Consider the following 14,185-nt stretch of genomic DNA (forward strand, 5'->3'; position numbering starts at 1 on the left):
CATGAATGACCCCAGAGAGGTGGCAGGTTAAGAAGTCTGTGTGTCCATCCTCATTCTCCCAGTTGCCGGTGGGAGTTGTTGCTGTGAACTGAGATGTAAAGAAACAGATTTAAAGTAAGACAGTATGAAAAAATGATTAAATAATCATGTTTGGAGGATGATAAGTAAAAAACTAAGTCAGCACTATACAGAGCACTTTTGTGAGTGATTTCTTAACCGCTGTACAATTTACAGAGCTAGTGAAATGAATGCATTTTTGTATCTGAGGCATAAAAGCTGTAAAAACCCAGACAGGATTACAATTTTATGCATGTCTTCTTTATATAATAGGTTTTAGCTTCAGAATACAACTAGTAATCCTTAAGAAGAATTATATTTTTAAAGGAGTACTTACTGTAGGCATGCAAATAAACATTTAACTGTTTAATAGTACCTCTTACTACAGCTTACAATGTAACTGAAAAGATGATTTAATTGTTTGTTTGTAGTGGCAATTACATACACTATATTAATATTAATTTTAATTAAAAGAAATATACTATGTATACATACACATACTGTATACACTGCATTGAGTTATTTGTTTTTTACCCTCAAACAGTTAACGCTTTCTAGGGTGTATCATCATGCCTTATATAAATGTAGTGCAATATTATATTTAGAAGAAAATGCACTAGATTTTGAATCTTTTTGAATGCAACTAGAAAATTGTGACTTCCCACATATAGTTTAAGGTTGCCTTCATAAATGGTTAAAATTAGGCTGCAGTAATTTTACAGCCAAGCACTTTGATTTTACATGACTCGCAATACACATTTGAAATGCATTCCTTTCTGTTTTTTATGCTCACTAATTGTCCATAGATAATGTGTGTCATGGGTACTCTCATGTTACAACTTTAGACAGTAAAGAGAAGTGAAGTTTTCTAATGTGACACACCATATTTCCATATTTCTGACCTGTGAGACTATAAAGTCATCCTGAGTTCTTGGAGTGATATACGATTCTGGATTCACATTCGACCCACATATGCAGCATATTGTCAAAACATCTTTTTTTTCACCTCAGAAATATCACTCGACTACACCCTATTCGATCACTAACTGTGGCTGAAAAGCTGATCAACACATTTGTGTTCTCTCGAATTGACTACTGTAATGTTCTACTTGCTGGGGTATCTAAATCTACTTTGAACAAACTTCAGTATGTCCAAAATTCAGCAGCCAGAATCCTGACCAGGTCTAGTGCAAGTGACCACATTACTCCTATCCTGGAGTCCTTGCACTGGCTTCCCGTCAAATTCTGTGTTCACTTTAAAATCCTCATGCTCACCTATAAGAATCTGCATGGCTTGCCACCTCAATACCTGTCTGAACTATTATCGTCCTACTCCCCACCTCGCAATCTTTGCTCTTCAAATTCTGGTCTCCTTACTGTCCCCCAAGCCCGTCTACATTGTTTGGGTGACAGGGCCTTCTCCTGTTATGCCCCCAAGCTCTGGAACTCTCTGCCCAAGGATATCAGAGAGTCACCTTCTCTAAACTCATTCAAATCCAGACTCAAAACCTTTTTCTTTAGAAAAGCCTTTACTTAACTGTTCCATTCTTCATCCCTCTGCTTTTCTTAGTACCACCATCCACGGTCTCCTCTATATATTGTAATTGTTTTATCTTATGTATTCTTTTTATTTATTGTTGTTGACATTCTGTAAAGCGCTTTGAGAAGCCACCTTTAAAGGCGCTATATAAAATAAAGTATTATTATTGTTATTATAGTTTTAGCATAAACCTCACAGTAATATGTTCCCACTCCCAAGTTCAATCACTGGAGGGGTACTGTTTTACTCAAGGTAGTGACTAGCTTGTGAATGCTTCCTAGAGGGAATTGCCAGGATGCAGAACACCTTCGGAGACCGACCCTGAAACATTTTGAAATTAGCAGGCCTTGTCCCTTATCCCTCAAGACAGGGGAGTTGTGTAAAATAAAAACAATGCGCACAAGTTAAGACCTGGTTGCTTAGTTTAAGTACACTTAATGAAAATCGGAATTCAGTGTAACCATCCTCGATTCTTTCGGGATTAAATATTCCTCTCATTTGGCATTTAGTTGCTGCCTTACAGAGCTGGGGCTATGGGTTCCATTCCTGGGATGCTATCTGTGTGAAGTTTGTATGTTCTCCCAATGTTCACATGGGTTTTCTCCAGTTTCATCCCACAGTCCAAAGACATGCTGGTAGGTCAATTGGCCCTGGAATGAGTTTGTGTGTTTTTACCTGTGCGTGCCCTGCAATGGACTGGGGTGCCTTCTAGGGTGTATCATCATGCCTTATGCCCGTTACTTGCTAGGATAGGCTCTGCCTCCCTCACAACCCTGTACTGGATAAAGCAGCTAAAGAAATGGATGGATTGATGGACTGTGGCAATGTTAACAACACTAGTTAGTAAGTGACTCATCTCCTAATGCAAGAGGGTATGGAACAATCGTGGATAAACGCTTTGCTTTTCTAGAAAGGAGACCAGCCATATTATTAAAGTTGAATGTCTGGGATCCTTATAGAATGGCTGTATTAAATCCTTGCTGGATCATCTAATAACCACATATGCAGGACGGGGCCTATTAAACTTGGTAAATTGCAATACTCCCAGGATGGCAAATTAAAGACAAAACATATCAACATGATAATAACCCAGATCAACATGGCTTTGCCTAAATTAAGTGCTCCCCCTCATCTTAGGTAAATCATTCATGCTAGCAATTAACACTGAAACACATGGCACTGCTACTTAACATCTAGAAATTGTGTTATCCCATGCTTAGATATGTATATAGCAAAATATCCTCAAAGGTTTCATAGAGCAGTGGAACGTTATGTAGAGTAACATGCCATTTCACTTCATTTTCAGAAGCTTGAATGATTTGTTGCAAGAATGTATCCATAACATTATAAGATGTGACTTAACTGCATTCTTACCGATCTATGTTTTAATAATTTTTCATCACATTGCTTCATGCTTCATAAGACTTCAAAATCTCTCTAAAAATGTGTACACTTCAGTAAATCCTATTTACTTATGTACGGTATATAAAAAAAAATGGAAAAAATCTCTTAACCTGTGTTCTTGCCCATCTCATAATAAGTGCATTTGAGAAAATCACCATTTCATGGCATTTGCTGCCTTTGTAATATTCTCTATTCAACTTTCAAGGCACAAGCTTAACAGCAGAGTTATCACCCAGTAGTCTGGTCACATGAGCTTTCAATATCAAAGCAAGATTGGGATGGAAGACCTCCAAAGAAGAGTTTCTTCTGCAAGGGGTGAACCAACAAGTAACACTGTTCCTTCTGGACCAAAATTTCCAAACCAATAACCCAGTATAGCAACCTGATGCTGTGCTATAGCAGAAGTCATCTTTCAAATGGGATATTAAATGGAGGTCCTGATTATGTGGTCTTTAAAAATCACCTGGAAGTGTTCGCAAGAGTGATCAATCCCACTTTACCTAAATTCCACTTGGCCTTGCACAGTCTAGCACAGTCCCTTCATTTCTCACTTCTCCCCTTGAACTACTCTGTAGTATGGCTTCTAGAGCATAATGGCAGCTGTGCATCCAGGTGGTGTTGTACTTCAGTGGTGGACAAAGTGGTTACCCTCCTACACGTGAAGTACTTTGAGACGGTTTGGAATTAAAAGCAGATTATTAATACTGAATTATTAATTATTAATTATTAGATACAATGCACACTGGAAGCAGGTAATGGCAATAATAAAAAAGGAACCATAGAAAGCATACAAAGACATTTTTGTCAAAACAAATCTACAAAACTGTCTGGGTCCTGGGTTCAATTCCAGTCTGGAGATCTTCTGTCCAGTATTTAAATATTCCAATTCATTACAATCCTGCATTGGATTAAGTGGCTATTCAGGATGGATGCAGTCATTTTTATCTCATTTTTAGTAATGTGGTTTCTTCTGGAAATGTTGTAACATGAGCATAAGGTCATACAATCAAAGAGAAAGAAATTTGCTTAGAATATATAATCCTGCCCTTTTAGAGTAATTGTTTAAAATACACAAAACTACTAAACTAAGAATTTTGAACTGCCAGTTTTATACCAGTAATAGGTAACATAAAAATGCAAGCAAAGAAACAAATGCCTGTATCTTGGCAGATCTCAAACAGACCCAAATGGCTATTACCCCAATTTGAAGGCAGTCACCTGGCAACTGTCAGATGCAGGTTTTTTCAGAAGATATGAATCCCTTTAGGTTCTGAAATATCTCATGCATGGTACAACACAATTGAGAGAACCTCCAGGTCAATATTTACCTAAGCTAAAGGAAAAACAAGTTAAATTTACATGGTAGTATCATGCCCGTTACGTCCAGATCAAAACTGCATTTCAAATAGCTTAATTGCAAAGCAGGACCTTAATGCAACTTCTGCACATCCCTTTGTTCTACGTACATCACCAAACAGTGAGTTATCTCTTAGTAAGCAGAACTCACTTGCCATTGCTTGGTTCAGTAGCAACAGCAAACCTTGATAAGCATCTGTTTTATTAATTTTAGCAAGTATTTATATACTGTATACACTGTTAATCTATCTCCCTATAACTGATCTTGTAGTATCAGCGACAGCACAAAACACATACAATGTATAGTAACATCCTTGCAAAATGCTTTTTTTTATTTTAATCACTATTTTTATTAGCAAATAATTAATTTACTCTGTAAACTGAGGTAGATAACAGCTTTTAGGAATAACAATCCAAATGAAATACCACAATAGTCTGTTTTCTTTCAACTTCTACTCCATCAGTGAAGACTCTTTTGAGTTACCCATTTTCAATTTGTTAAAACAAGACACAAAACAACAAAGTGGTTTACATTTCAGTTTTTATTTCTTGATTTTTGCCAATATTGTAGGTTTCTGTTTAATGAAATATGGAACTGAGCAGGTGCAATATGTACAAAAACTTATCAAAACTGTCCCCTTGTTTCACGTTATTGCTAAAATGTTACATCTGCACATGTGCTACAACGTAACCCTTTGAGCACTGAGAACACTTTCTGATTATACCTACATATAACACAGTGGTGAGAGTACTACTCAAGAGTGCAGTGCATTATGCAGACAATGTTGTAAGGCTGAACCAAATTCAGTTCTCAAAGGGCTTAATAAGAAAACTTTTCTTTTTAAAGCTGCCTCTCAATCCCATATAGCAGTGCATGAAAATCAAAGTCAAAATTTGGCATATTAGAGTACACATATTTGTTCAGAGCTCATCTGAAAACAGCTGCTTTTGGAAAAACAACTAAAGTACATTAGAAAAGTGTCAATGAAAAGAAATGAAAAATAAGAAAAAAAACATTTGAAAAGTCTTTGTTCTGTCAGCTTTGTCACCATGAATATTTACTTTATCGACTTGATGTGTAACATTGCTCAGTATTCCCGTCCTCCAATTCGAATGATATGCTCTGGCTGCTTTTGCATAAACTGAGTGGACACAAATCATCAAGTAGTAAAGTTACTACTTTTGACTTTAGTTTTTTACTCTTAACTAGTCTTGGAAAAACAATATGTATGCTTTTACTAGTTAAAACCTTTAACAATATAGTACTCTTAATATATACAGTCAAATTAGTTTAAAATGACAATCATTTGTGTTTGCATGTATATCCTTTCAAAATTGACAGCGTTTAGGTTCATTTTACTTCCAGTTTGAAGAATTCATTACAGTTTAATAGTGTTTGAGGGTAAAAAATAAAATTAGCTTCAATGGAAATTAGATGTCCCAAATATCATGGCTTACAGCTATACATCTCAGATTTAAAGATATAATAGGAAGGCAGATTAAAATGGTTATTACTTTAAAAAGCCTGAAAAGAAACAAACGATTGTGTCTTTTGATTTAATTATGTAGAAAGCTAGAGAAACAGAATAAGAAAGGGTGGGTTAAAGTTACTGCTGTTTGCAGTAAGAACGGTATCAGTGTCACTCTGATATTCATGCAATTCTACGTAGAGATGCTAGAAACTACATTGTTATGCAGACTCATAGCAAACATTCTTAATCCATTCCTAAATCCACAGTAGCAAAAGGCCTTTGTTAACCATTCAAAGGCCATCAGGCATTAGGGGCATAATGCACTTGTTTGTTGGACAAAACAGACAAAGGGTAAGCACTATCAACAATAATTTAAAAAAACACAATATTACATTGTATACTGGGAATATAAAATGCTGCAAAAGTTGAGAATATGGGAACGTCCCTCAAATATGTTTTTCTATGAAGGAACAAAACCATAACACGCTTTATCATTCATAAAGGTGTATTATCCAAAATGCAACGGAGGACAAAAGACATATGCAGTCATTCAAATAACAGTACTAGAGTTATTCTCACAATTCACATAGTTCAGTTCTAATTCAAACCACCCACAGTATTGCCATTTTGCTAATATATCTAGGTTTTACGACAATTGTTGAGATTGCATTGTTTGGGTACAAAACCGTTTCTGATAATTAAGGAAGACATTCCAGAAGTCCAAAAAGGCGGAACTTGCAAAGACATCATGAACATGGGCTGGATGAACCTGAACTGACCACACGTATCACTGGGAACACTGAAAAACTGCACTAAACATACCTTAGCAAATGGACACAAATGATGATCATTTGTGTTTAGATAAATATTGATACAATTAGATACGCCAATAATGTGAAATTGCTACCAGAAATAAAGCTTGACCTATATTCTCTTGCCAATTATATTGCTCTTCATCAATCACTAAAATATGCCTTATATCAAAAAAACAATGGTGGTTTTTACTTCCATTATTTATTTTGCCCTATAGAACTAAATAAATATTTGTGAATGTAGCTACCTTTAGCTAAACATTTGAACATAACCCTGCGTTTCTTGACACAAAAAATTAAGTCAAATGTATTTATAATCCAAAACATGAGCAAATTTATTTTCAGGAAAAAAAGTCATTTAAAAAAAATAACCTTCATATTTTAATGTGTACATCTGAAATTTTGTTTCGCTACAGTTAGGCCAATGGGTTTGTAACTAACTGGGAGAAGGATGGCCACAGCAAATAAAACACTTGAAAACAAAATATTTGAAACTATCAGTATGCGCTGTATTTACACAAACACTTTTGTGATGCAACAAACTGAAATCACAATACAGTACTGAGAAATTTGGTTGTACAGGATCTACTACTGGCTGAAGTGTTTCATACACTGTCTTAAATATTCTGCTTGAGGCCTGCTTCAGGCAGATATTCACTCAACCTGTCTGAGTGCATGGAGGGGACTGAATCAGTCATTCCCTATTTTAATAATTTTGAAAAGTGTTTCCAATCAGTGGGATTACATACCAATTTTCATTGGGGCAACCCATACATCACCTCGTTTAATAAAAACATTAGAGCTTAATTTCAAACACTTAAGTCCATGATGAACTTTCAGAAAGGCTGTATACTCTTCAGAGGTTTCAATTGATTTTTTCAATTAGTAGTTTAAATTATTTGGAAAATTGGTTTTCAGATACTTTTGTATTTCTATTTACTGAAGCACAATTTTGTAGCATGGGAGCACTAAAATATGTACACAATACTAATCTTTTTGCTTGCATTTTTTTTATATAAACATAAATGCATACATTTTTAAAACTTATGTTTGGATTTCATCTTTCATGTTTTATTTCTACTACTGTAATACAAGTACAGTAGGTACAAGGTGTACAAGGTTTGGGTTTGGTCATTTGCTTAGCCGAAGGAAACTTGCATACAAACTTGCATACAGACCCAGATTTAATTTTGAGTAAATTGACTTTCTCAAAATTAAAAATCTTAAGGTTGTCTTACGCCTTTATTTTACACGGGCAACTTTTACTGCCAGTAACATATGTTTGAAAGCTGTTTCTATCATCCTTTCAGTTCAGTGAACTGAGTCGCATTGAAGACAAATCCACAGTTGACAAGACAGCAACATGCAGGAAACACACTAATGGGCACCAATAATAAAGTAGGTTCAGTTGCAAGTGAATAATGGACACCTACAAAGCCGAATCACTTAGCTTTATAATGCTGAAAATTTTGTAAGAAAAAACATTCCTGTTGTGAAAATGATTGAAGTACAGAAATCAAACAAAAAATGAAAGCAGAATTGACAGCTTGATGGAAGTATGGTATATACTTCTATGATGATTAAAGCTCATTAAGTTCCAGGTTTCTATATCAGGGGTATGCATTGTTTTCATACGATTTAAAAAAAAATATTACAATATTTATTTTCAGGTTGATATATTCCCGTTATAAATCCAGTTTGTAAATTAATGATTTTACCAGTTATAGGACTTGACAGGTAACGAATCTTTCACTAGGAAACCACTACAAGGGCAGTGTTCAGTCAGTCCTTTACTTCTGCCAGCATCTTATTCTATACTGATCTACAACACAGTTTTGTACATAGTTGTACATAACCTTCACTAGTCATAAAAAAACAATGTTTTGACAAAACTGTTGTCAGACTTATATTTTAAGTTACATGAATCCTACATCTAAAAAAACACTGAGGGTTTTTAGATACTAACAGAAAGAGGCATTGTACAGGGAGAAACAAAAATTTCAAAACTTTAACTATTAAGACTAGATCACTTGTTTTGAACATATGACTCTATAGTGAAAGAATACAGGTTACGAGTCAGGTTTTTACTGGACTTTTAATTTTTCAGAATTCCAGGCTGAATTTTTCTCCTGGGTACTGGTAAACGTGTACTTGCTTTACTTGCAACTTGACAGGCAATCGCTTGGTGTTTTGAACTTGCTAGGGAAGCTGCTTTCAAATTCATTTTCCATCTATAAATGGAAAAAGTAAGTGCCTTCAAATCATAACAGCTGCATTTAAAAAAATAGTTTGGGCAATTTCAGTTAATCAAAGATGGCGCCAAATCACAGACCAGCAATTCCAGTTAAAATATAAGGATGGCTAAACAGGTACAAGGTAAATAGTTAAGAGTTATAAAGCTGCAGCTAGAATAAGCCTGAAGTCATTTAATGTAATAAAAATGTAACCAATTTGTTTTCCATCAAAGGACCTAAACGATAAACTGTACAGTGCATGTTAGGCTGACATTCCATGAAACATAAAAAAATATGAAGCAGTATGAAGAATTTTGTATCCAGACAGTCTTTAGAAGATACACATATCAGACCTTTAACACAAATGTTTAAAAAAGTAAAAAATAAAAAGTCAGCTGCTAAAAATGAAAGGCAAAATAGAAAAGAGCAAATGGCTGTAGGCGATTAAAAAACACTTAGAAACACACTTTACACAAAATTTGTAGTAAGGCCACAACAAATTTAAGTATCAGTCTCTGAAACCTCATGACATTGAGCACATTATTCAGCATTTTTCTGGATTCAAGAAAATGGGGTTAAGATATAAATAAGAATGATACCAGGAAGACAAAAATGGTGCAGCAGGGATACACTAAAGAGCAAAAAAACAAAACAAAACATATATACACTGTCATGAGTTCTAAACCACTGAAGAACAAAACAGCTGCCCTTCAGTAAAGGTTAGGCTTCTTTAAATATAATTTAGATACATCTGACTGTATTCTTTACATTTACATACTATGATGGACAGAAGTAATGCACCAACACCATTTTAAAAAGCAATCATCTGCCGTTGTCTTTTGTTAATTAGGTGAATGATGTTGAGTTTCACCTATATATCACCACTGATCGTACATGGTTTCAGAAAGTGATAATGTGAATACTTTGGACAGATTTCAGGACTTACATAAGAAGACTAGAAAATAAAAAAATGGAAGAACTAGAAGGAGCAGCTTCTGCTCATGTATTTTTTTCTTTTTTAAAATTAAAAAGTGTACATGGTGTATTGCAGGCAAGGCAGAGGCATTGCTTAAAGCTTTCATTTTAAAGACTTCATATCTGAAAATAAAACAGGCCCTCTTGAGGTTCTGTGATACTGAAATTAACACACCTTCAGTTTTGTAAAAAGTCACAAGACTTCAGTTTAAAAAACAAAAAATAAAAATAAAGTTCCAGCCAAAGACCAAAATACAGGTTTAACTGGAAGAGTAAGGTAGCTATAATATACAAGCAAGGTCAGGACTGGAACCTGCACATACTTCAGAGCCAAAGCTCAGAGGAAAAATAGAAACTATTTGGTAACAAAAGTGTACTATATGTTTAATACAAAAAAGGTATGGTGAAAATGTACCTTTACTAAAGCTTATACAATATCCTTGGTCCATAAAAACTATGTTATCATGTTTTATATGCTTTCTTCTACTTTGCTTAACCTTCAGGTCCCACCCACAGTAATACATCTTGCCCCTTAAAAAAAACAAACAAAAAAAAACAAAAAGCGAAAAATAGACTTTTCTTTAATAAAGTTTTTTACATGGCTGATGTATCATTGTTGCGGTTTCATAACCGAACCTGTTTTTGATCTTGGCTTTCAATACACCACACATAAGATCAAACAGGAGTGTCCCTAGGAAACCACAAAGGGGTGTCGAAGATTAGTTTTTCTTTTTCTTCTTTCCTTATGCAGCACTTGAAAAGTCAGTTTTAAGTCTTTTGTGTCAGTTTGAAGGTTAAGATACTACCGTTGCTGCTGATGATGTGACATTGGTAGAATTTGTGGTGACACTTGTGTAACTTCCCTCGCTGTTTGTGTTGGTATCACTGGATGCCATCAGGCTCGAGTTTGCCCGAAGGATGGCCCCAGCAGCATTGCAGTGTGGTCTGGGCCCTGGCTCTGGTGTGTATGTGAAAGTAAGGCTGGTGGAATAAATAATCCCATCGTTACGGACCAAAGTGACAGGAACCTGGACCGGCTGACGAACCCACCGCCATCCCTCGCGGAATGCAGAAATATCCGGAACAACGCAAAGCATGCTCTCTGCACACCTGAGAGGAGACGGAATTCAGGATTAGCAATCTCACTGCAGTTTAACAAGGCATTCCCTCTTACTGTCAACAAGGTAAAATGGGGTTACTGCAGAATGCAGTAATGCAGAAAAACTGACTGGAAAGAAAATCTTCTTGACCAGAGGTCAAGTAATGAGGAAGTAATATTGTTTTTCATGTCATTTAAATGTTCATTAAACAGGTAAGCACAACAAAACATAAACCATGTTGCTTAACTTTTTAAACAATTTATTAAAATTTCTAGAAAGAAATTCATTTATCATGACCAATATTAATCTAAAATACATCCAAATTCCTTTGACTGATGTGTAGGTTTTCAAATGACAAAAAAAACCATAAAAAGAGTAAGTACAAAACCATTTCCATATGGCACTCAAAACTAGAGAAATTAAACTCTAAAGAAGTGAAATACTTTATAATAATATACAGTGCCTTGCAAACAATTTCCTATTGTTAGTCCCAAGTAAATTAAATTATAAAATGATGCATACACATTCTTTTAATAGTTTCTTTAAAACTTTAAGCATTCAGGTTAAGAAGTTTGCAGCAAATGCTTACAAAAACTAAAGTGAAAAAAATTGAAATATGTTGCCTGCATTAGGTATTCAGACCCATGAACTCAATATGTAGTGGAACCACTTTTGTCAGCAATTACAGCTGCAAGTCTTTTTAGGTAGGTCTCAACCAACTTTACACATCATATTTATGCAATTTTTTCCTCATTCATCTTGGAAGACTTGCTCAAACACTCTGAAGCTGCCTGGAGATTGTATATGAATAACAATTTAAAAGTCTTTCCACAAATTCAGAGTCATTTCAGAGTCATTCACTATCTTATTCTCAAGCCACTCCAGTGCAACCTTGTGCTTTGAATGATTCTGTAACGAGTATAAGAACAGGGGTGACACGTAGAAATATCACTCTATGTTGTCAAGTGTTGTGGGGTGCTACCTTTTTTTCCTGTTCTACTTTGTTTTCTTTCTGCCCTTCTGTTCCACGTCAGTTCCACACCCTACCTTGATCCATTTCTCCTTTAATACTCCTTCTCACAAGAATATTCAGTGAATATTTTTGTACCCCTCTCCTGATCTGTGCTTCCCACTGAAAAGGGTTTGAATAATTATGCAATCATGACTTTTCCGTTTTTCTTTCATTTAATCTACTTCTTTCTGTTTTGTGCTTTGAGTGTGTGGAGTAGATTGTATATATAACAAATATTAATTGCTACTTCAAACTGTCATGAGTGCATGCCTTAAAGCAGCAAAATGTGAAAAGTGTGCAAGGGTCTAAATACTGTTGCAAGGCGCTTTCTGTAATATGAAAAATTAGTACAACTTGTAGTCATAAATGCTTAACATCCTCAGCTAGTTTTCCACAGGGAGAACTCTCCAGGCATTTTTGCAACACACTTTAGTTCTTTAGTTTTTCTTAAATGATCTTGAATTTATAATATTATAATATTAAGTTATAAGTGGCCAATATTTAATTTTAGGTAATGGTTTTTGTACCAAGTTACTTATACTCCGCTAATGACAACTCTTTTAAATATATTTTTAAACCTTTTAAATGACTATTTTCATTTTTATGTTTTGTTATATCCATATTTTGTGTTTTTCATGTGTTGGATCAGAGATATAGGCTCTGTGACTGCACAAAGGAGATAACAAGGAAATGTAGGCAGACTCCTGTGACCTGCCCACCTTCACAAAACCACTAATATTTAACTTGTCATAGGTAGCAGAACTCCTGTATGAACATCTGCAAGTGCCCAAGAAGCACAGGTGTTGCTCTGTTTGCTGATAGCTGACTGAGCCTGACTGGCTAATCCAATCATGCACTCAGCGATTCTTAGACTGTGCTTCTGTGCTTCTTGCTGTTTGCTGTTAGTGACATGGAATAGGCTCAAATCCATGACGTCTGGACTGGGAGGACTCTAACTCTGTTTTTTCATCAATACTTACGCTGCTGGATCTCAGTGTTGACTTCAATACTGTTGCTCAGGCAATTTTACTTAACAGATTAGAAAGGGTCACTGGTATTATTGAGAAATTGCTTTGTTATGGTTTAAATCTTCACTAACAGAAAACAATTGGTCCAAATTGGGCAATAATGCTCTTCAATAAAGTCAATTGCAACTGGCACCCAGCGGGGCTTTGTTCTTGGTCCTACTCTTTTTAGTATTTATATATTACCATTGGAGAGGCACAGTGGTTCAGTGTTTAGCATTCCTGCCTCACAGTGCTGGGACCCTGGATTCAATTCCAAACCTAGAGTGCTGTCTGATTGGAGTTTCTGTCCTGTGTTTGCGTGGGTTTCCTCCAGGTTCTCTCATTTCCTCTCAGTCTAAAGACAGCTGGTAGGTTAACTGGATTCTGGGAAAACTGTCCCTGAAGTGGGTGTGTGCGTGTCTATGTCTGTGTGTGCCCCAGTAAAAGACTGGCATCCTACCCAGGATGTACCCCACCTTACGCCCATTTTTTGCCGAGATAGGCTCCGTCTCTTCTGCGTCCCTGAATTGGGTGAAGCGGTTAGAAACTGGATGGTTGGATGTTACTATTGGCTCAGATCCTTCATAAATAAGACATCAGTTTCCATTTCTGTTCCTATGACTACATAATTTACGTTTCCACAAAACGTAATATTAATCAACCACTAAAATTCAAAACATCGCTGCTCACCTTGCTTGAGCTTGAGTGATTTGGATCCTGACTGAATCAGTGAATTGTTAACTGTTAACTCCAAACACACCTAAACCTTGTTTGTACTCTTTGAACTTTCTTTCAGTTTCCAAACACTTTGTGCTTTCTGTTCTGCAACTCTAATGCTGTGGGACAATCTCCCAGCCCATACTAACACTTTCAAATCCTCTCTTAAAACATACTAATATACTGTGCTTTTAATTCTGGTTTAATTTACTATATTAATTTGTGTATACCTGTCTTTACTGCCTTAATGTAATATGTCTTGATTACTATTAAAGATGCTATATATATATAAAAAAAACTTTGTTGTGCTGGTTAGAAAAGAATATTACTCTCTCATGTACATCTAAAGCTTTCCTTTTGGGAGCAATATACTTCTGCAATTGTCATTATAACTAGATAATTGAAGAGTGAACTGTAAATGCCCCGAGCTACAAGCAAGGACACAATGCAAATCAAGTACAATTATGCAGTAATAAGGACTGCTGCAGAGTCATTACCA

General features: G+C 35.6%; 1 protein-coding gene across 3 annotated transcripts in view; it reads right to left on the reverse strand.

Moving 5' to 3' along the window:
* Positions 1-14,185, reverse strand: part of LOC148840806 (suppressor of hairless protein homolog) — an 87,030-nt gene continuing 72,845 nt past the window's right edge. For 2 of the 3 annotated variants that reach the window (XM_088919087.1, XM_088919169.1), the window contains one exon: positions 4,882-10,960. In XM_088919087.1, coding sequence (XP_088775213.1) covers positions 10,645-10,960 — 316 coding nt within the window. In that variant the 3' untranslated portion in view covers positions 4,882-10,644. Of the gene's footprint in view, positions 89-4,881; positions 10,961-14,185 lie in introns of those variants that run through there. The other variant, XM_088919342.1, reaches the window with a different exon arrangement.

The sequence above is a fragment of the Atractosteus spatula genome, chromosome 1 (genome assembly GCF_055471065.1).
Source record: "Atractosteus spatula isolate fAtrSpa1 chromosome 1, fAtrSpa1.hap1, whole genome shotgun sequence".
Classification (NCBI taxonomy): Eukaryota; Metazoa; Chordata; class Actinopteri; order Semionotiformes; family Lepisosteidae; genus Atractosteus; species Atractosteus spatula.